Below are 24,024 nucleotides of genomic sequence, written 5' to 3' on the forward strand. Positions count from 1 at the left end.
TTATCATTGTGCATGCAGATGCGGGAGGCCAGGTGTGGTAGTTGTAGTGGTTTGAGTTACATCCTGGTTTGTCCCCCTTCTCACATCCAGTCTCTCTCCTCTGCTCCTCATGGACCTCCCGGCTGCAGGAATGTGGGGGTTCCACGACCGAGACCTGGTTTTGCGGAAAGCTCTCTACACCATGATGAGGACAGGGGCTGAGAGGGAAGCCCTGAAGCGGAGGTGGAGGTGGCAGCAGACGCAGCAGAACAAGGAGGTTGGTACCTATGGTGTGTCCAGAGCCTAGAACCCGCACCAGGCACAGCCACGGGCCATGGTGGAGTCCAGAACTGGGCCCCAAGGCCAAGTCCGTCTTGTGAGGCTAAGCAGAAATGGCTTCTGGGACTAGTAAGGCCTCCCTAATTTAAACCCACTGAAGAGGAGCCCACTGCAATAGTTCAGCCCTGTCACCCGGTGACCACACGTCCACTCACACCGACCATCCTGACGTAATTATGAAACCAACCACCTTCACTCTCAGAGCTGCCCCGGCTTGGATGATGAATTGTATGGTCACCTATGTCAGGTCACTGCTGGTGGCAGTGTGAAGGCTGGGTGCAGCCGCAGGGTGAGCCTGGCACTGCCCACGGCCCCAGCCCTTGTACATATGCTCAATCCGAAGAGAATCCCAGTCACCCTGACCACGGTGAACATTAGTACTTTGCTGTCCTAGAAGAATCTGCCTGCTTTGATTGGAGTTGGCCCATTACCTGTTTCAACTTTTTAATCGTCTGCCCCCAGCCTGATGTGTGTATGGGTTAATGTCCGGTTGTTCCCACACCCTGGGAATGACCATCGCTGCTGGGGGCACTCCCAACAGCGTTGAAATTAGAGATTGGGGGTACTGAAAAAATATTGTTGTTAGCAAGTGGGGACAGCTGGTAGCCACTAACAGGTGTGCCCGGCTGGGTCCTGGTCAGGCTTGGACGAGCCAGGAGGTCCTGCTCAGCTGCCCAGGCTCACCTGGGTGGGGAGGGTGAGGAGGCCAGCCCGCCACCTCCTGAACTGGCTTCCCTTCGTGCCAGTCAGGGCTGGTGTACACCGAGGAGGAGTGGGAGCGAGAGTGGACGGAGCTGCTGAAGTTGGCCTCCAGCGAGCCGCGTACGCACTTCAGCAAGAACGGCGGCACGGGCGGGGGGTAAGTGCTGCCCCCCAGCCCCCCTCCCTGCTCTCCCCAAAGGTCACCTTGAGCTCCAGGTGGCTAGGAACAGTGTGGGAACTGTTGCAAGGGAGCGTGTAATACCCCCGAGCCGAGGGAGACACGAACACTCCTGCCTTCAGACTTTAGATTCAAGGACGAACGGCGGGGCTGTGGGGAATGGCTGGACCCCTGTCAGATGTTCGGGGAAAGCATACACAGCCCCCACATGCATTTTGGGGCACAGCACTCACACGGACTGTGCCCTACTGCAGGCGGCAGCGGGGCAGGGGCTCACTGACAGCCAGCCTTTGGAGGTGGCACAGGACAGTGGTAGTTCTCGCACTCTGCCATTGCGCTCGCTAGGCTCTGAAGCCTCAGGCTGCTGGGGTTGGGTTTTTTCAACTAAATATCTATTTAATTACTGGCTTCAAGAAGTCTCAATGAAGGGGCCAGCCCGGTGGTGCAGCGGTTAAGTGTGCACGTTCCACTTCAGCAGCCCAGGGTTTGCCAGTTCAGATCCCGGGTGCACACATGGCACCACTTGTCAAGCCATGCTGTGGCAGGCGTCCCACATATAAAGTGGAGGAAGATGGACACGGATGTTAGCTCAGGGCCAGTCTTCCTCAGCAAAAAGAGGAGGATTCGTGGTGGATGTTAGCTCAGGGCTAATCTTCCTCAAAACAAATAAATAAATAAAATAAAAAATAATAAATTAAAAACAGAAAAAAAGAAGTTGCAATAAAAGGAAAGGATCATTAAGTGAGCCCAGCATCTCCCAGATGTGCTCCGTGAATGCCATGCGTGTTCCTGCAAAAAGGCCTTGCTGTTATGCACGTGTAGAGAGGAGCTTGTTCCTGCAGACCCAGCCCAAGTGTCCCAGTGTGGGAATGGAGAGTGCAGCCCAGCATTTCAAAAAGCAGGCATATGCCCTGGTTCCTACTTTTTGAAGCCAAGGGCCAAGTTGTCACCCTTAGAAAAAAGTTCCAGCCAAAAACAAGAGAGCTTGACTGTTGACAACGAGGAGACCCAAGAAAGGATGCGACACCAGTAGACAGTCCCTATGGGCAGTGTGTCCTGGCCAGCCGGTAGGTTCCTAGGCCCTGCCTCTCAGCGTGTGGGTCCTCAGCCACTGGCAGCTGGCCCCGTGCTTCCCAGGCCCAGCAGTCAATCAAGGCCTTTCAAAGACGAGAATCAGATATGGAAAACCAACCAACACAATTCCAACAGAGTTGTTTTGTCATTTTGCTTTAATAATGTGGCATCTCAGCACCAAAAGTCTGTTTTGTTTAAGGACATTTTAGAGCAAATATTCTAAAGACTCAATCCATTCATGAGAACTCCGCTCTCTACATTTCCATGCCCCCTGAGTGGCACCTGCCATGGGTCTAAAACATTGCTTAGCATCCTTTTCGTCTTTGCCCCTCTGGCACCTGCCTCAGGCAGACGCTGCATAGATGCGGATGGATTAGATCAAGCCCAGTGTCTCTTCTGGGTGGGGGAGGGTGGGGAAAGGCAACAGCAATCATAAGAATGTTAACAAGTGACCACTATCACATACTGTGTCCCCTGAGTCCCCCCATCCAGAGGCACTTGGCCCACGGTCACATGGCTCATCAGGCCTGTCTGACTCCTAAAGCCCCAGCCTCAGCCCCTGCTCCCTGGGACCCTAGAGAGCTCACAACTGAGTGGGAGTGAATAGGGTCACAGGAAAGGCACTCTGGTGTGGCTGAGACCTGCCAACCCAGCAATAGCTGTCATGTGCCTCCAAATGCCCCCTCCTCTCAGGACCCCTTCACCATCAATTTGGTCTCAGTTGTAAAGATGAAAATGTTTCTAGTCAGGAGTAATGAATGATAGATGAAAGATGTTATTTTTCCCCCCAAGACATTCCCTGCTCTTTTTGAGTCTGCTCCACTGCAACATGGACCAGCAGGTTTGGGGAGCAGGTAAGTATCCTGCTGTCCGCTGGTCTCCTCTTCTATCAGGCAGCATGGGGGTGTTGGGGAGGGGCCAACCAACACCCTGCAGGCCAGGAACTCTGACACCCGCCAGAGTCCCAGGAGCACCCCCCTTGCTGTTCATCTGCACAGAGCAGCACAAGGAAATGCTCTTCAGAATGGTGTCCAAGCCCTTGTAGCTGGTTTCTCCTGGATTTTAAATGGTTCCAGGGGCTCGAATCCTCCCTCTGTGGCCCTCCTCTGCCAGGGTGCAGGGTTTTTTGGCCTGATGTCTGCAGCCCTAAGGGCTGTGTTTGGGCTCCAGATTGGTCACCTGGATCCCACAGCAGCAGGTAAATCCCAGAAGGAGGCGAGCAGCTGCAAGACCAAGGCTATTTTGATGCTGACGTGTTACTTTTGTAAACGTGGGTGAGCTCTGTGTGAGACACCAGCATTTAGTCACTCTCATCTGACCTTTCCACCTTCTCCTCCCTTCCAGATAGCTCTTGTGCAGTCAAGCTAACAGATAATAATAGTGGATTCCTCCCTCCAGGAGCGTTTTCCCTGCTGTGGGGTCCCACCTTCCCTTGGGGTTCGGAAGCCCAAAAAGATACTTTTTTTCAGTGAGTTGTCGGCATCTCTGCATTTTGCCTCTGTCTTCCCTGGATGAGGTTGAACTGAGGGATGCAGAACATCCTTGGAGCTCGAGAGCCACAGAGACTGGTACCCAATGCCTGCCCAAGGCTCTGAAGACAGAGGCTGGCCAGCTCCCAGGTCCTCAGGGCTGTAGGGGGCCGTCTGAGGCTGTGCATGCTTCCTGAGCACTAGACGTGAACCCTAGGAGGAGGCCTGAACTGGGATGTCTTTAGGAGGACTCTGCCTACGATGATGGTGACCCCAGAGGCCAGGCCTGAAGGGCTGTCACAAGCCATCAGCTCAGGGCACCGCCACCTCTGTCTGGGGAAATGAGGGCAGAGATCATCAGCTCGGGGGAGGGCTGAAGACCTGCAAAAGCACTTCCTTAGAAACGAGGTCAGTATTCAGACCTCCACTGAGCCCAGCAGGTACCCAAATGAAGAGTCAAGAAGGATTTTGCTGGCCTCTAGCGTCTCCTCTCTGGCCCGTGCTGACCCATCAGGGCTCATTCAGAAACCTCATTCCTGTGGATGAAGGACAAGGGCAGCAGCGCTGGCCCTTCCCTCTGTCCTGCTCCTTGCCCAGCTGCTGGCCCTCTGGTACTGGGACAGATGGAAACAGACCCTGTTCTGCTCCCTGGCATGGACACTGGCCTGGCATCATTTTTTATACTTGTTACTTTCACAGAAAACAACCAGGTTAAGTATCTAAAGAGGTTGGAAGGGACTGAAGGCCAGACTTGGATGTGAGCTTGGCCCTCGTCCTCTCTTCCTCCTGCACCACTCACAGTGACCATCCCCAGGCTCACTGGCAGAGCCCAGGCAGGAGACCCTGGAGGCAGGGATGAATGTCTACTGCTCACCTGAGGGGAAGGGTGGAGACTAGGCTGGCATGTAGGCAGGGCAGCCACGAGCCAGACAGCTGCTGTGGACAGGCTGCTCAGGGCTGATGCCCCAAAGTATGTGATTGCGGAGCAGGGAGCCCTTGAAGACCCTGGGAGGTAAGGCCAGTGCGGGTTTCCTGTTGAGCTTCAGATGCCGAGAAAGACAGGCGGATGGCACCCACGAACACTGGCACAGCCCAGTGAAGAGCCAGGACCCAGGCAGGGCAGGGCACACTCAGAAGTGCAGGACGAACTCCCTCTGATGCTCCTACATGCAAATCAAGACGTCAGTTTCTCTGTGGCTAAAACAAGAGTAATCAGTCGTTCTGTGCTGTTGCTGCTCCAAAGACCCTCTGAGGCACCACATGTGAAATGCAACCCTCCAAACGCTGCTGGGCTTTTCATGGCCCTCTCCAACCAAAAGAGAACTCAGCACACCATCACCACAGCTGCCATCCTGAGTGTTCAAGCCCTCGTGGGGTGCTGTGGGGAGAAGGATACTCCTCAGAAGGAAAACATGGAGGAAAGAAGGAACTAGCTCCACCCTAAGTCTTGCAGTTCTGCACAGAAACCAGTGCTGCAGTGAAGTTGCCTATCACCAGCTTGCACGTGCAGAGCCCCCCCAGCATGCCACACACACTCTGGGAAAAGAGCATGTGTGCAAGAGGAAGAACCTGGTTACTTGTTCTAAAACTGATAAAATCTCTGAGAAGAGTTAGCGAAGACCTCCGTGTGCTGTTCTGGTTTCAGGGCAACTGAGAAAGGAGGATAAGGAAGACAGTCCTGCCTGGTGGACCCCAACCAGAGAACCAGACTTAAATGACGTGGGTTATAGTCTTGGGCTGGGCATGTGGCCTTGGGCATGTCTCCCAAGCTCTGAGCCTCAGTTTTGTTCATCTGTTAAATGCACTTGGTAGTAACCTCCCTGCCAGGCTGTGTGAGTTTTCAGTGGTTGTATAGCAAACCACCCCAAAACCGAGGGTCCTAAAGCAACAGCCATTGAATTTGCTTATATTTTGGGGGTCAGCTATCTGGTCTAGAATTGCCTGGAGCCACTCAGGGGCTGCAGTCATCTGGCAGTTGGTATGGATGGGGCTGAATGGTCCAAGAGCACCTCATTCACAGCTCTGGGCCTGGGAACTAGCTTTCTCTGAGCCTCTGTCCATCTGTGCTTTTATCCTTGAGGAGGCCAGGCTCCTGACAATACAGTCTCAGGGCAGGAAGAGAGAGCGGCCTCCAGTGTGCAGGTGCTTCTCAAGCCTCTGCTTGCATCACGTTTACTAATGTCCCATTGGCCCACACAAGTCACTTGGCTGAGCAGCCTCAGGGCAGAGAGATAGACTCCATCCTTGAGGAGAGGAGGGGCAAAATCACCTTGCAAAGGGACAAGTGCACAGGAGTAGGAGGGATCTGTGGCCATTAAAGCAAGCTGTCATGTGCTCTGATGCTGTTGGTGAGAGGTGGCAAAATCACAGATTTGAAAGTGTTTGGAAAGGGGTTTTTTTACAACTGTAAAAGTAATGTTTATTAAGACGTTGTCACACTCATTCTGTATTGGCATGCCTGCTGCCCATATGGTATGTTGTAAAGGCCCATCCCAATATCTGACGTGTGTTCCTCCTCCCTGACTTTCCAGTGGCTCCTCTAAGTGTCTGATATTCCCCCCTTAGAAATTCATTCCTTTGAGTCTTGAAGGCTTTGGGGCTTGTAGGAGCTTTCAGGCGTCACTCTGATTGTGGAGCAAATCCCTCCAATCACCTTATGCATCTGGATTACTGCACTGTGTACCTTCTGGCCTGATTTCCAGAGACAGGTCTTATGGGAATGGAACACAAAAAATGGCTTATTAGATTATGCTGGGCACAGCAGAGGAAGAGAGAGAGGAAGGAGTGTACCTCTGCTGAGCACCTACCTACCTGCCCTTTATCATTCCGGCATTATAAATTGGGCATGATCTCGCTTTATAAACTAAGAAACTAATGCTCAGAGAGGTTAATTGACTTACCCCCATTTTGTGACTGGTGGGGCTAGAATGCAGACCCAGAGCTGTCTGAGTCCAGAGCCCTGGGGTTTCCCAGAGCATACACTGGGACAAGCTTCAGTAGCTTCTTAAGAAAGAGTACACTGCAGATAGACTTTTTGACTCCTCGCATATCTGAATTCGTCTTTATTCTCTGTCACCCTTGGTGGATAATTTGGCTAAGTATAAAATTCTTACTTTAAATTCATGAAATGAGCTATGTCATCAAAGAAAAATAAGACAAAAAGATGTCAGCTTCCTGGCACTCAGTCCAGATTGGCTAATTTGAAATGAGAAACAATTATATGAAATCCAAAGACTAAATATATTCAACTTCTTGCTTCATGTTTACAAGCTCTGAATAAGATTTATTCATAAACTCAAACTGCTGCAGGACCCACAAATGGAGGCTCCAGGAACCGCAAGATACCTGTGATGAAGCCCCTTTCCCCTCCCTTGGCAGTGGTACCTCTGACATCAACTCTTCCAGAGATGGGGGCTACATTTAAGACACAGATACCCCCCAGTACTGGAGGCTGTGCCTCTTACCTGAAGTTCCAGGAATCACACTGGTGCCTGAGGCCAGAGGCTGCAGGGACCACAGTAGCACTCACGACTCAGCCCCTCCCCCTCCACCAGTAGTGATGGATGGCACCTGTGATCTGAGGCTTCAGGAAATGCAGCAGTACCCCTGACCTGTCCCTGCCCCAGTGGCAGCAGCTCTGATACTGGCCCTTCCAGCAGCGGGGGCAGCATACAAGACCCCAGGCTCCCAGCAGTGGTTGCAGTGCCTATGATACCTGAGGTTCCTGGAAACACGCCGGCGCCTGAGACCAGTGGCTGCAGGAACTCCAACAGTGCTCACAACCCAGGTACCCCTCCACCCATGGCTGTGTTCATGTCACCCATGAGCCTGGCCCTCCTAGCAGTGGCAGTGACACCTGCAAACCCAGTGCCCTTGGCAGCAGTAGTGCCAACACCTCCAGAAAACCTGGGAGCAACAGCATAGGTGGTGCACATTGCAGCAGTGCGCAAGCCCATGGAAAGCCCACACAGAGAGTCAGGTAACAGCAACAGTGGAACCCATGACTCTGGTGCCCCCCCAGCTGCAGCTGCAACTTCTGCCCTCACCTGTAGCAGTGGCATCTGCAGACCTAACAAACCCAGACATGGCAGAGGTACCTGTGACCCCAGCTCCCACCCCACTCTTCCCCTCCTCCACTGCAGTGGGGGACCCCATAACCCAGGAAACCCCAGAAGCAGCAGAGGTGCTAGTCAGCCTAGTGAACCTGGTGGCAACACCAGCAACTGCAGGAACACCATAAGCAGGAAAACTCCAGCAACCTGATAGGCACAAGCAGCACAATGAGGACACTGACAATGCCTCTGGCAGAGGCAGTGGAGGGTAGAAAGTGCAGGTTCTCAGATACAACCAGAAGCAGTTCAGAATAAAAGTAAACAAAGTCTTACCCAAATAAGTACAGTGTTTGCTACCACAAATGCACTAACAGAGGAACAGTTCATCAAACACCGTGAAAAACTACAGTAACACAGTATCACAAAAAGAAAATGACAGTTCTCCAGAAACCAAACTTGACGTTGTGGAAGATAAATAAAATCAGAAATGAAAGAGAAGAAATTGCAACAGATAACACAGGAATACAAAGGATTATAAGAGAATACTATGAAAAGTTATTTGCCAATAAATTGGATAACCTAGAAGAAAGAAATGGATAAATTCTTAGAATCATACAACCTCCCAAAACTGAATCAAGAAGAGATAGAGAGTATGAATAGACCGATGACGAGTAAAGAGATTGAAACAGTAATCAAAACCTCCCAAAAAACACAAGGACCAGACAGCTTCTCTGGTGAATTCTACCAAACATTCAAAGAAGATTTAATACTTATGCTTCTCAAACTCTTCCAAAGCATTGAAGGGGATGGCATGCTTCCTAAATCATTTTAGAAAACCAATATTACCCTGATACCAAAACCAGACAAGGACAGCACAAAAAAGGAAAGTTACAGGCCCATATCCCTGATGAACATAGATGCAAAAATCCTCAACAAAATATTATAAAATCAAATACAACAATACATTAAAAGGATCATACACCACAGTCAACTTGGATTTATTCCAGAGATTCAGGGATGGTTCAACATCTGTAAATCAATTACTGTGATACACCATGTTAACACGAGGAAGAATAAGAATGACACGATCATCTCAATAGATGCAGAGAAAGCATTCGACAAGATTCAGAATCCATTTATGATAAAAGCTCTCAATAAAACATGTATAGAAGAAAAGTACCTCAACATAATAAAGGCCATATATGACAAGCCCACAATTAATGTTGTACTCGGTGAAAAACTGAAAGCTATTCCTCTAAGAATAGGAACAAGACAAGGATGCCCACTCTCACCACTCTTATTTGACATAGTATTGGATTTCCTAGCCAGAATATTTAGGCAAGAAAAATAAAGAAAAGTTATCCAGATTGGAAAGGAAGAAGTAAAACTGTCACAATTTGTGGATGACATGATTTTGTATGTAGAAAACCGTAAGGAATCCACCAAAAAACTACTAGAAATAAGTAACGAATACAATAAAGTTGCAAGGTACAAAATCAATCTTTCTTGCTACATCTCCTCAGGCAACAGAAATGAGAAAAAATAAACAAATGGGACTACATCAAATTAAAAAGCTTCTGCACAGCAAAAGAAACATCAATAAAACAAAAAGACAACCTACCAATTGGAAGATATTTGCAATTCATATATCTGCTAAGGGGTTAATATCCAAAATATATAAAGAACTCATACAACTCAACAATTTAAAAATAAATAACAAGATTTAAAAAAGGCAGAGGATCTGAACAGACATTTTTCCAAAGAAGATAATACAGATTGCCAACAGGCACATGAAAAGATGTTCAACATCACTAATTGTTAGAGACATGTAAATAAAAACCACAATGAGCTATCATCTGACACCCGTCAGAATGGCTATTACTAAAAAGACAAAAAACGACAAGTGTTGGAGAGGGTATAGAGAAAAGGGAATCCTCATACACTGCTGGTGGGAATGCAAATTGGTGCAGCCACTATGGAAAATTGTATGGAAATTCCTCAAAAAATTAAAAATAGAAATACCATAATATCCAGCTACGCCACTTCTGACTATTTATTCAAAGAACATGAAAACACTAGTTAGAAAAGATACATGCACCCCTATGTTCACTGCAGCATTATTTACAATAGCCAAGACTTGGAAGCAACCTAAGTGCCCATCAAGCAACAAATAGATAAAGAAGATATGGATATATATACAATGGAATACTACTCAGCCATAAAAAAGATGAAATCTTGGGGCAAGCCCAATGGCACAGCGGTTAAGTTCACATGTTCTGCTTCAGTGGCCCAGAGTTCAGCAGTTCGGATCCCAGGTGTGGACCTAAGCACTGCTTGTCAAGCCATGCTGTGGCAGGCATCCCACATATAAAGTAGAGGAAGATGGGCACAGATGTTAGCTCAGGGCCAGTATTCCTCAGCAAAAAGAGGAGGATTGGTGGCAGATGTTAGCTCAGGGCTAATCTTCCTCAAAAAAAATAAAAGATGAAATCTTGCAATTTGTGACAACATGGATAGACCTTTAGTATATTAAGTGAAACAAGTCAGATGGATAAAGACAATTACCATATGATTTCACTCATATGTGGAAGATAAACAAACAAATACATAGATACAGAGAACAGACTGGTGGTTCCCAGAGGGGAAGTGGAGAGGGCAAAAGGGGTCAAAGGGCACATGTATACAGTGATGGACAGATGGAAACTAGACTTTTGGTGATGTACATGATGCAGTCTACACAGAAGTTACAATGTAATGATGTACACCTGAAGTTTATATATTATAAACCAATGTTACCTCAATAAAAAAATAATAATAATTCTCATTTAACATATGAAGAAACTTGGATTCAGGATGGATAGTGACTTATCCAGGGTAACACTTTTACTGAATGGAAGAGCCATAGTTCAAACTCAGGTCCTCTGCCCCCCAGGTTCCCTGCTTGCTGCTTTTTCTCCTATCACTTAGCTCAGAAGCTTCTGTCTCTGTTATTCTAGAGAAGTGGATTCTTGCTGCCTTCTCATCTTTAGTTCTGTAGGTGATGGAATAATGCCTCCTTTTTTCTAGTCCAATTCCAGGATGTATTTCAAGGGAGCACCGTTTTGAATCCCAGCCCTCATTAACAATAGACTGAACCTCCACCATCAATTGTCTTGCTCTGTGAATGTACAGAAAGGCATTTTCCAACTCAGCCTCCCTGGGTCTCCCTTTTCTCACCTATCAAATGTTGAAAACCTTTGTAAACATTAGTTCAGTAGTGAGTTAATGAAAGAAATTATTTTAAATGCATTTAAAGTGCATGATCACCATGCAATTTCAACTAGGCTTCTGGGAGGCAGGAAGTAAACCAGGACCCTCTCAGTTTTAAAAATATACTGCAAACCCCATTAGAGAAATGAAAATTAAAATCACTAAATACCTGTTAGAAGATCAATAAGAAACTATGCTGGCAATACCAAGTCTGGTGAGAGTGCAGAGCAAATGGAACTCTCATACACTGTTGGTGGTGATGTAAAATGGTACAACCATTCTAGAATACAGTTTGACAGGTTCTTATAAATTTGAACATACACTTGCCATGTGATCCAGCAATCCCACTCTGGAGTATTTACCCTAGAGGAGTGGTTCTCAACCAGGGATGATCTTGTCCCCCTGAGACATTTGGCAAAGTCTGAAGATAATTTTGGTTGTCACAACTGGAAAGTAGGCTGGATGTTGCTAGAATCTAAAGGGTAGAAGCCAAGGATGCTGCTGAACATTCTAAAATGCACAAGACAGTTCCCCAAAACAAAGAAATATCTGGTCCAAAATTTAAATTTTGCCAAGGTAGAAAAAAATCTGCCCCAGAAAAATTAAAGCCTATGATCACCCAAAGATCTATATAAAATGTTTATAGCAATTCTATTCATAATTGCCAAATACTGGAGACAATTCAAATGTCCTTTAATGAACAAATTGGGGCACATCTGTACTATGAAATACTACTCATCAGTAAAAAGAAACAAACTATTGATACGTGCAACAACTTTCACAGCATTATACTGAGTGAAAGGATCAAGTCTCAAAAAGTGATACACTGATCCCATTTATATGACATTATCCAAAAAGCAAAATTGTAGTGATGGAGGACAGATCAGTGCTTTGTTTACTTGCATATGGATATCCAGTTTTCCAATATCATTTGTTGAAAAGACTCTTCTTTCACCATTGAATTGCTTTTACCTTTGTCAAAAATCAGTTGGCAGTATTTATATGGGTCTTCTTCTGGATTATCTTTTATGTTCCGTTGAAGTATATGTCCTTCCTTTTGACAATATCCCCCTGTCTTGATTACTGTCACTTTATAATGAGTCTTAAAATCAGGTAGCATCATTCCTCCAACTTTATTCTTCTTTTTCAATATTTCTAGGGTTTTTTTCTTTCCTATATAAATTTATAGAATTGGCTTATCTATATCTGAAAAATATCCTGCTGGGGTTTTTATTGGGATTGCATTAAATCTTATATGAATTTGGGGAGGATTGAAATCTTTACAATTTTGAGCCTTTTAACACATTGTTTTCCACGGATTGGAGAGACACAGTATGTCTCTCCATTTATTTAGATCTTCTTTGATTTGTTTCATCACCACTTTAGAGTTTTCATCATGCAGGTCCTATATAGGTTTTATTAGATTTATACTTGAGTATTTCATTTGGAGCTATTGTAAATAGGTGTGTGTGTGTTTTTTTTAGTTTCGGTTTGCAAATGTACATTGCTAGTTGTAGAAATGTGATTGATTTTTGTGTTGACCTTGTATCCTGTGATTTGCTAAACTCACTTATTAGTTCTAAGAGACTTTTTGTAGATTCTTTGGGATTTTCTATATAGGTACTCACAGCATCTGTGGTAGGGATAGTTTTGTTTCTTCCTTTCCAATCTGTATACCTTTTGTTTCTTTTTCTTCATTTATTGTACTATCTAGGACTTCTAGTACAATGTTGAATAGGCATGATGAGAGAGGACATCCTTCCCTGGTTACCAGTTTTAGAAATCTTTCCTGAATATGATGTTAGCTGTAGGGTTTTTGTAGATAGTCTTTATCAGATTGTGGAAGTTCTCCTCTATTCTTTTGTTGAGAGTTTGTATCAGTAATGAATGTAGAATTTTACCGAATACATTTCCTACATCAATCAATATGATCATATGGTGGTTCTTTTTTCTTCTGTAGACCATTAATGTGGTGAGTTACATTGAATGATATTGATGTATTGAACTAGTCTTGCATTCCAGGGATGAACTCCACTTTGTCCTGGTATGTTACACTTTTGTTGATTCAATCTGGTAATATTATGTTGAGGATTTGTGCACCTGTGGTCATGGAGGTTATTAAACTAGAATAACGTAGTTTTCTTTTTATATACTACAGTCATGTGCCACATAATGATGTTGCAGTCAATAACACAGCATATATATGATGGTGGTCCCATAAGATTAGTACCATATAGCTTAGGTGTGTAACACATTATACCATCTAGGCTTGTGTAAGTACACTCTATGATGTTCACACAATGACAAAATCACCTAACAATGCATTTCTCAGAATGTATCCCCATTGTTAAGCAATGCATGACTGTACTGTCTTTGTCTAGTTTTGGTATCAGAGTAATGATGGTTTTAAAGAAGTTTGGTAGTATTACCTTCTCTTCTATTTTCTAGAGGAGATTGTATAGAACTAGTGATATTTCTTCTTTAAATGTTTGATAGAATTCATCAATAAATCCATCTACAACCAAAAATTTCTTATTTAGAAGATTAACTACAAATTAAATTTAAGTTATAGAAATAAGTGAATTTGAGTAGCTTGTTTTTGAGAAATTGTTCCATTTCATGTAAGTTGTTGAGCTTATGTGCATAGCATTGTTTGTAATACTCCTTTTTTAACTTATTAATGTCTGTGGGATATGTAGTGATATTCCCTCTTTCTTTTCATATTTAGCAATTAGTGTCTTTCTCTTTTTTCTTTATTAGTCTTGCCCAAGCTTTATCAATTTTATTGATCTTTTAAATGAACCAATTTTGGTTTAATTGATTATCTCTGTTGGTTTTTAGTTTCGATTTCATTCATTTCTGCTCTTACCTTTATTGTTTCCCTCCTTCTGCTTGCTTTGGGTTTATTCTTCCTTATTTTGATACTTTGTTTAGGTGGAAGCTTAGATTATTGATTTGAGACTTTCATTTTGTAATATATGCATTGTGGGGCTATAAATTCCCCTCTAAGCACTGCTTAGATGCATACAACAAATTTTGATATGTTGTGTTTTTATTTTCATTCTGTTTAAAATATTTTCTATTTTCCCTTGAGAGTTTCTCTTTGACCACTGAATTATTTGAAAGTGTATTGTGTAAAGGATTTTTGTTGTCGTTCTTCACTAATTTCTAGTTTAATTGCATTATAGTCTGAGAATAAAATTGGTATGATTTAAATTGTTTTAAATTTGTTAGTTTATTAAGGAGTGAGCATAGATATGGTCTAGCTTGGTGAGTGTCCCATGTGCCTTTAAAAAAGACATGTATTCTGTACTCATTAGATAGAATATTCTGCTGATGTCAATTAGACCCAGTTGATTGATGGCTTTGTTCAAATTTTCTATGCTTTCTCTGATTTTATGTCTGCTTATTCTTTCAATTACGGAAAGAGAAGTATGGAGCTCTCCAACTGTACTTGTGGTTATTTCTATTTCTCCTTTCAGTTTTGTCATGTTTTTCTTCTATGTATGTTGTTTTGTTGTTAAATTTACACTCATTTAGGATTGTTCTGTCTTCTTGTTGAATTAATAACCCTTTTATGTTATGTAATATCCCTCTTTATCTCTGGCAATTTTCTTTGCTCTGAAGTCTACTTTGTCTGAGAGTAATATAGCCTATCCAGCTTTCTTTTGATTAAAATTTTCATGGTCTATAACTTTCCATCCTTTTACTTTTAACCTACCAATGTTATATTTGAAGTGAATTTCTTCAACACAGCGAGTAGTTTTTATCAATTCTGATAATCTCATCTTTTAACTGTTGCATTTAGACCATCTGTATTTAATGTAATTATTGATATATTTGAATTTAGGTCTTCCATTTTATTATTTTTTTCTCTTTGTTCCGTCTGGGATTTTTTGTTCCTCTGTTCCCCTTTCTGGCTTTTTATCTGCCAATTATTTGAATATTTTCTAAGATTCCATTTTGATTTAACTATCATGATTTTGACTATGTTAATATAGTTTTTGAGTGGCAGCTGTAATGATTGCAATATACATACTTTAAGCAATCTTCCTAGAGCTAATATTTTATAACTTTAAGTGAAATTCAAAACCCATACTGTCATATAGGTCCCTTATCCTCTCCCTTTTATGTGATCATTTTCTTATACATTACATCTGTATACTTTGAAAACCCCATCAGCCAATATTATAATTTTTTATGTGAACCTTCAAATATATATTAAATAACTCAAGAAGAAAAGAATAGTCTATTATACTTACACAGATCATGACCATTTCTGTGTTCTTCCTTCATTTCTGATGTTCCAACATTTCTTCTGGTAATATTTCCTTTTTATCTGAAAAGCTTTATTTAAATATTTTAGAAAGATTTTCTGGTTACAAATTCTCTCAGCTGTTTGTTTTTTTTTTTTTAGTTTGAGAATGTCTTTATTTCACCTTCATATCTGAAGGATATTTTTACTGGATATAAAAGTCTAGTTTGACATTCTTTTCTTGCAGCACTTAAAAAATGTTGTTAACCCTCCTGGCCTCCATAGTTCCTGATTAGAAATCCACAGTCATTCAAATTATGGTTTCTCTATTTATTATGTCATTTTTTTCTGGCTGCTTTCAACATTTTTCTCTGTCTTTACGTTTCAACATTTTGATTTCGATGTGTCTGGCCATAGATTTCTTTAGGTTTATCTCCTTCAGGGTTCTCTGGCCTTCTTGAGTCTATAAGTGTACAGGTCTCCCCTGCTGTCTGAAAGTGGAGCCATTCCTATGAAACCTTTCATGAACTGAAAGAGCATAAAGCAAAGTGGCAATTACCATTATTTTATGCAGGAAAAATTTTTGAGTGTTCCGAGACCCAAAAAATAACCTACCAGATCATACTAAGTAACACATAAAACTAAAATAATGCTAACACATAGTAAAAACAGGAATGATATGATGAATAAACAGCCTATATAAACTGGAAATCATGTATGTATACTGTAGTTTCACTTACCAGAATCAGGAAGACAACGAGCACACTGAAAGTCTGAGAGGTAGTGGTGGTCGTGATAATGGTGTGTTAAGCTAACGCATTGGAGGTTGGGGTGATGGGAGTACAGGAGACTTGGGTGGAGGAGAGAGAGGAAGACAGTCATCTGTTAACATCTCATCATTGTCTGAATCCATCAGGGCAGGCAGGTCACTAACATTTACACCTTCTTCTGTGATGTCTTCCTCAATGTCAAAGGTCCAGGTTTGTCGTTTGCTGTGGCTGCTGTGGGTGATGTGGAAGGCTTGAAATACGACAATATTCTTGACTGCTTAGCCTCTGTAATGGTTTGCTGCAAAACAAATACTGAACGCTATTTTTGATTTTCGCCTTTTTTCATAAAAGCAAAAATCCGGTTTGATTTCTTTCAGTTAGTGAAAACAGGTACAAATGGAAGTCTTTCGTAAAAGCAAAGTGTCATAAAGCAAACTTTTGGAGAGCAGGGGAAACCTGTGTATCTTTTGCCCAACTTAGGAAGCTTTCCCTCATTATTTCTTCAAATTTGGAGGGCAGGGGGGCGAGGCAGGGGGCAGGATTAGGGCACTATATTCTTTCTCTTCTCCTTCTGGGACTCTGGTGACAAGAATGTTATCCATTTGGCATTGTCTGTCAAGTCACTAAGGTTCTTGTTTTTGCAATATTTTCTTCTCTGTCTTCTTCAAATTAGATCATTCCTATTCATCTATCTTCAAATTCATTGAATCATTTATCTCTCATCTCCAAACTGCTATTGAGCATTCAGCAAATTTTTGCTTTCAATTATTGTATTTTTTAGGTTCTAAAATTTCCATTTGGTTTTCCTGATATCTTCTATTTCTTTCCTGAAACTTCCTATCTTTGCATTTCTTTCAGGCTGTTCTCCGTTGCTTATCGGAGCCTTTTCATAATAACTGCTTTAAAATCTTTGTCAGAGAATTCCAATATCTATGCCATCACAGAGTTGGTGTCTTTTGATTGTTCTCTTCTTTGAGGGTTGAGATTTTTGTGATTCTTTGTATGTCGAGTAATTTTGGATTGTATCCTGGACATTTTGGATCTTACAAGTCTCTGGGTCTTGTTTATGACTTATGGAAAATGTTGACATTTTTATTTTAGCAAGAAGTCAACCTGGTTAGGTTCATACCATAAGTTTCAACCTGCCTTCTCTGGGCTGTGGTTCCAATGTCAGCTCAGTTCTCAAAGCCTTTGCTGTGCTGTTTGGCTACATCCTACTTTACTCAGTCTTGACTGGCAGTGGTCTATTCAGTCAGTCCTCAAAGGCTTTGATATACTGATTAGGACCAGATCCATGCAAGTGCAGCTCAGAGTTATGGGGAGGGGAGCCCAGGAGCTCATAAACAACTTTATGGGACTTTTTTCTGAAGCTCTCCCTTTCCATAATCTTCTAGGCACTTTTTGGTTCCCCAGGACTCCCTCTTCTGTCCTCTAGCCAGAATGCTAGGGCTTTAGTTACAGCACTCTCCTGTACAATTCCATGACTGCACCTGTATCCTGCACCAGGTGGCCAGAGGACAGAAAGGGAAAAAAAAAATAAACAAGATGGGGTTCACCCCACCCACCCTCTTGGCATCACAGCCCCATTAATTAGAGAGGAAAGTTCCTCCCTCTTAGATTTGTGGTTCCCTGAACCTTCTACTGTGACCTCTGCCACCACCTGCAGGGGACTTTTCAGAGGTTGGAGCATGAGAGAAAGGAGAGAAGAAACGGGGGGTCTCTGCACTTTACTTGAGCTTTAGTAGTTTCCTGTCCCATCCCTCACTCTCAGACCAGAAGCCACCTACTGGACTTTTCTGTCTCCTCGCCAGTGCCCACTTGTGGGTGTCAGGCTATGTTGCATTCACATCTGGGAATACCAGAGCGGGGGAAATGTAAGTGTGGCGTTCTTCCCCAGCCACCTGCTACTGTTTGCTTCCAATGACGACTCCGTGCATTCAGTCCAGGTGAGGGCTGTGTTCAGGAGAAGAGACAGGGTGGAGTGTCCTTACTCCATCCCACCTCCAGAGTGGTCTGCACAGCAACAGGAATCAGATGGTAGACTGGAGGTTTGCATGTGGCAGAGGATGCAGAACAAAAGGAGTTCTAGATCAACAGAGCACACAAGTGGAGGTGGTGGTCTGAGAGGGACCTTTGGCAACCTGTGTCCTTACTGCTACTCACCTACATCCTCACACACACATCAGAGGATATGCCAGCCAAGTTTAGCAGTTTGGCATTTTCATAATCCTAATCCTGCCAGATCCATTGTGCCAAGTTATATGATTGGGGAAGATTCAGTCATGTTCCTGCACTTAAAAATAGTGTTGGCTGTTGTCGGCAGGTAACTAGCTTCTGCCAAGAGTCTTACACTTTCTCATCTGCCAAAGCTAACCTGAGTGAATTATGGGGTTCTCCATGCAGGAATTCCCTTTGATGTACTTGGTCTTCCTCGCTAGGAGACCATTAGGAAGAGTAACTGCCAAGAACAGATGTTTCCATTCGCAAAGCAATGTTTTTGTTTCTGGGACGTCTTTGACCCTCCCAAAGTGGCTTATGCAGCAAGTTCTCTCTAAGATTTGATGTGCTGTGTTGCAATCTCGCCAACAACTCAGAAGCTCCAGAATGTCTTTCCGATTCAAAATGTGCGAAGTCATAATCCTGAAGACATACATTGCTAAGTACTTCTGTTTTCATTGTTTACTCACATGTCAAGAATGGATGATCATGAAAAGGATTCAGTTATTTTTGTGTGGGAAGTGGTCCATGGGATAGAAATGTGTTTTTAAGTCTCTCAAAGTTCATTTTTTTCAAGGGATATGTTTGTTTTATTGTACTTTAAACTCTTGAATAACATGGATGTGTTTGTGATCCCACATCTCAGGGCATGGGTGATACCTCACCTCTGCATTGTCCCTGTAAAGTACCCAGAGAAATGTTGCACTCACATGCACAGAGCCATATCCTGAACCCCTGCCTCATCCAGGACTCATGTGTGTTTTGTATTATCTCCTCCTTCAGGCTGCAATATTCTTCCTGTGCAGCCCAACCTAATGGGCTTTTTGGTTCCCTTCCAAATCCTAGCTCAGTGTTAGGCACATGGTGCTGGATGTACATACAGAGCCAGATACAGGACCATCAGACACAGAGCTGACCATTTGAGCCTTTACACACTTGAGCCAGGGGAGATATTCCTGCCCAGGGCACATGACACCACTGCCCAGACCTGTCTTCTTAGGAGCCAGGGAACAAAGGCCAGCCCTGATGAGACTAGTGCTCACACCATTTTCCTGCACAGCCTTTGACTGGGAGCCAGAGTAGGGAGAGCTGGCCTTCTCAGATGGTCAAGATTCCCCAGAGATGGGGAAGGACAGCATCATCAGGCAGGAATCAGAGCCATGTCATATACTGAGCACACTTATGTGTTACATTATGTCGTGTGGTAAGCAGACCTGTGAAGCTTTCGTCATTGCCAATGACAGATATGGAAGTGTAAATTCAGAAAATTAGATTAGTTTCTAATGTCCCACAGCCCAGAAGAGACAGAGCCAGAATCTGAATTTAGACTGACAGAGAACGTAAACCCACACTCTTGACAAATGCAAAACAGGTATGAAGAGCAAGAATCAGCAAGTTATCCTGAGATTTGTGATGGAAATAATCATTTTTATTCTTTAACCTTTTATAAAAGAAAAGCTCACTTGTTCTCTGTTTGGTGAGTCAGATTAGGTGAAGGCTGAGAAGCTAGTAGAACAAAGAGATAAAGAGATGGAGAAAGGGGGCTGTTTCAAGGACTCTTGGGCAGCCTCCACAGGGCGACTTGTGTCCCGGCCCCCCACGTCTCTCCTGTGCTTCTCATTCTACTTTCTCTCTGGTTTCTCTCTCTCTCTCTCTCCGTAATTTCATCATGTGTTTGCTGCGCTTATTTTTTATTGGCCTTTTTAAGAAATAACTAGAATCTTAAATGATTTCATGATGCACAGTCTCAGAGATACGAACTTAAGGAAAAGTGAGCCGCTCCCTTGTGGGGAGGTGCCCATGCCACAGTCCGGCACTCCAAGGCCTCTCGTGGGAAAGAAGGCATTCTTGTGAGCATTCCTTCAGGTTCTATGACTTCCACCAGCAAACTGAGCAGGAAAAAGCATTTGTTCACCTAAGGAGTTGTCACCTTTGCAGACGTGGAATCCAGTTCAAATTTTTAAAGACAATCCTAATTGAAAATAAGACCAAAGCTGACTCTTCGTCTATCAGGAGCCTTCTCTGACCTTTTGATCTAACAAAGCCACCTCTATCACTGTGCTTATTAATACCTGACAGTTTCTTATTTGATCATCTGTTAATTGAGTGTCCCCAGTCTTAGACCTGCATTCATGTGCACACATGCACCAATGCACACACATACGCACCCAGGACAGTGCTATACCCATAGCAGATACTCAATAAATATTTGTCACACGAATAACCCTAGCTTATTGATTCTAGGCAAGAAGATGAATCCTCACTCCCAGGCCACATTGGCCACTGTTGAGAAGCTCCTATCAGATCCTGCGACCTACTTGGTCCCTTCAAAGTGCCAGGAGTACCCACCATCCTTTGATCCTAGCTTCCCAGGCCATAGCTCTTAGAAAGGCATCTGCTGCCTACACTGTGCCGTAGGACATCTTTGTGAAAAACTGCTCATCTGGACAGATGCAGTTCCTGGCCGGATGCAGTCCCTGGCCGGGTGCAAAGCAGGGCACAGGCTGACCTTAGCTTGGTGCAAGACCCTAGCTCTTAGTCTCCAGCCCCCTCTGCATCTGTGTGCCAACTCATTAAAGGTGTTGTCATGGTTCCAAGCCCTGCTTGGGTGAGAGAGCCAAGTCCCACCATTCAGGAATGCTGCTGGTGACACGTATGCATGAGGAGTGCTGTGCAGCTGTGAGAGGAGAGGAGGACCCCTGTACCATGCTGGAGCTATCTCTGGGATGCACTGTTAAGAAGGAAAGCAAGGGCCAGAAGAGCAAGTCTAGTGCCCTACCTTTCACCCAGAGGTGGAAGAGGGATGTGTGTTTGTATAGAATCTATATGTGCATATACACTCATGTTCACATGTGTGTGTATATGTGCATGAACACATATATGCTTGTGTTTTTAAAGGGTGCACCAAAAACCAATAACTATGTCACCATGGATGGGGTGACTCTACAATTTATCATCCAAACTGGTTCATTTTGGGGAGGGAGAATGGGCAGTAACCACTTGGGAAGCATAAACTGGACTTTCCCAAGCAAAACAGGAGTTATGGTCACCCCGCCTGGGGGAGGGGGACATGGGAAAGGTCTGGGAGACCTGTGCCCAAGCTGCCCCTCTGGGTGGCCTGGTGACTGCCCTTGGGCAAGACCCCATCAGCTGCCCAGACCAGCTTCCTTGTCCATGACGTGGACTCATGCTTGGGTGGTCTCTAAGGGCTGTGGCTGCCAATTAAACCAGGGAGCCCCCACATCTTCACTGTGCCTTTTGCTCCTGCCACCATCGTCTGTGACCTGAGATACCATCTGGACCTCACTCCACTGCCTCTCTTCTTGATGCTCCCAAAAGGGGGCCCCCAGCCCGGCCTCTGCTCAGGTCACACTTCACCCCTGTCTTCCTCAGGTGTCTTCATTGGGAGATGGTGTGTCCCTATTCCTAGGAATTCTCTTTCCCCAGGAACACATCCCCAGGATGAAGTATTGCATGCTCATCTTCTTAGCAGTAAAACACCAAGTGTTTTAGTGTTAAATGTTTTAATGTTTAACCAAGTGCTACTGCTTAAGTGTTTTAGGGATTTTTAAGTGTCTTTTCCTAGAGGCCAGATTCTGTTTACAACTCCAGGTCTAGCATTTGCTCAGTAAGCTCACAGGAGGATGATGTTAAGCCTTGGGGTGAGAAGTGGGATTGGTTTCAGGATTGGTTTCACTAGGGCTCATTTCTACCAGTGGGCTTGATCGCAGTAACTCAAACATGCAGCTCACAGTTGCAGAATCTTGTCCCAGGCATGATCACATTTGCCCCTTAGAGGAGCCTGAGGAGTTGATGAGCCAACGTTCTCAGCCTGCATTCAACAGAACAGGAACAGATGCCAAGGCTCCAGAAGCAGTGGTGCATGGCTGTGGTGTTGAGTGGTGAGTGCAGAATGAGGATCCACCCCCAGTTCAAACCTTCTTCCTAAACCCTGAAAGCAAGGAGCTGGAAGCAAGTAGAGAAGGGCATTATGATTCTCAAGTGGCCCCAGAGTAGAGCTAGGACACTCTCTGCCACCTCCTAGGTCACTGAATGTTCACAGTTGATCTTTGGTTCTGATGTTCAACCCCAAAATGGGTGTGATGAAAGGTCACTCTGCTCCATGCACTCCTCAGTCACCCCCTCCCAACTGCACCCACCACCCCCATCACTGCTGCCCATGTTCAGCCACGAGGCCCCAAGCTGTACGTGGCCCAACTCCATGCCCCAGCCCTAACACAGAACTGGGGATGGGCAGACAGGCAGGTGAATGGGTGGGTGGATGGCTAGATGGATGGATGGATGAATAGAAGAATAGATAGGTGCATGGGTGAGTGGATGAATGGATGAATGGATGGGTGGGCAGGTGGATGGATGGATGGATGGATGGATGGATGGATGGATGGATGGATAAACAGACCTATAGATAGACAGATGTTACCCGAGGGCCTCTGCAGTGCCTTTCACCATGTCAGTATATAGTAAGTGCTCAATAAATACTTGCTGGTTTTTTCAGTTTGAAATACAACGGTCCTGCTTTAAATTTTGCATGAGCAGATGCCATGCCAGTACAAGGGTATCCAATACTTAGTCAGTCTGCACTGTGGTTGCTGCAGGGCCCCTTCTATGTTGCTATTCAGATGCCAGAGTGAAGGTGTGACTGATGGCCAGGCCTAAGGGCCCCCTCATCTTGCCTTTTCTTCTTTCCAGTGTTAATATCTGACTCGTTGACAGCTCATCTTTTCTCCAGTGCTGACATCTCCGTCCATTGGATTAGGGAAAGAACAGCACTCCACGTTTCTAGTCAGAACACTTTTCTCTCTCAGTGTATAAGTGGAAACATTGTTTCCCCCTCTTTGTGCTGCTCATTATCTTGTTCAGCCATCCACTTGCCTGTGAGCACTTACCCTGTGTGACAGGGACAGCAAGCAACTTCTTGGAGCACTTGACCTCACACACCCAGCACCTTCCCTCTCAGCTGTGGCTGGACAGGATAAACACCTGGAATGTTTTAAAATGCAGGAGAATTGTGTCGAGATTTGGCATATATGTATAGATTCAAAACACTCCTCTTCCATTTCCATTTGCTTCCTGAAAAATTCAGTCCTAAAGCCAGAAGGCGTGGCAAAGCAAGGTGGGCATCTGCAGTGGGTGGGTGAGGTGCTTCAGACACAGAACCATAGCCTGGGTGTCAGAGCCAGATGGGGTGAAAGGCGTGACTCAAGGAGAGGGTGGCAGCAGAGGTGGGGACTTGCTTACACACAGGAATACTGATAAATAAGGAAATAGTTTCAGATTAATAGAAACCAGGTTTCTCACTATCAGAGAAGGGAGTTACAAATAGGATGAACTTTGGGGTATTAGAATAGAATTGAGATATCAGTGGGCTCAGAGTTTCTGGTATATAGATAGATGACAGATGAAAATATCTGCGTGTGTGTGTGTGTGTACACACATACATATACTATACACACACACACACACGTCCCTTAGCTCTATTTACTGAGTGAGTCTAGAAGCAGTGAGATCCCAATAGCAGTGATCATATTTTGCCTTCTAAACACCATTATCCACTATTTAAAAAAACAGAATGGCTGAATCCATAGCTGAGGCAGAGAAAGTACAAGATGAACCTGGAGCATCTTCTTGTGCCAGAAAGCAAGAAAGTACTCTAAAACATGACGGAGGGATGTCAGAAGGACACAGAGCCAGCTTGAATGAGGTACAATGACCAAATCAG

General features: G+C 44.3%; 1 protein-coding gene across 1 annotated transcript in view; it reads left to right on the forward strand.

The window, feature by feature from the left end:
- The window catches only part of OTUD7A (OTU deubiquitinase 7A), a 383,700-nt gene that overhangs the window by 324,489 nt on the left and 35,187 nt on the right, over positions 1-24,024 (forward strand). The window contains exons 8-9 of the mRNA XM_046652767.1: positions 129-256; positions 1,065-1,177. Of these exons, the coding sequence (XP_046508723.1) occupies positions 129-256; positions 1,065-1,177 (241 nt within the window). The remainder of the gene's footprint in view (positions 1-128; positions 257-1,064; positions 1,178-24,024) is intronic.

This window comes from Equus quagga, chromosome 2 (genome assembly GCF_021613505.1).
Source record: "Equus quagga isolate Etosha38 chromosome 2, UCLA_HA_Equagga_1.0, whole genome shotgun sequence".
In the NCBI taxonomy this organism is placed as follows: Eukaryota; Metazoa; Chordata; class Mammalia; order Perissodactyla; family Equidae; genus Equus; species Equus quagga.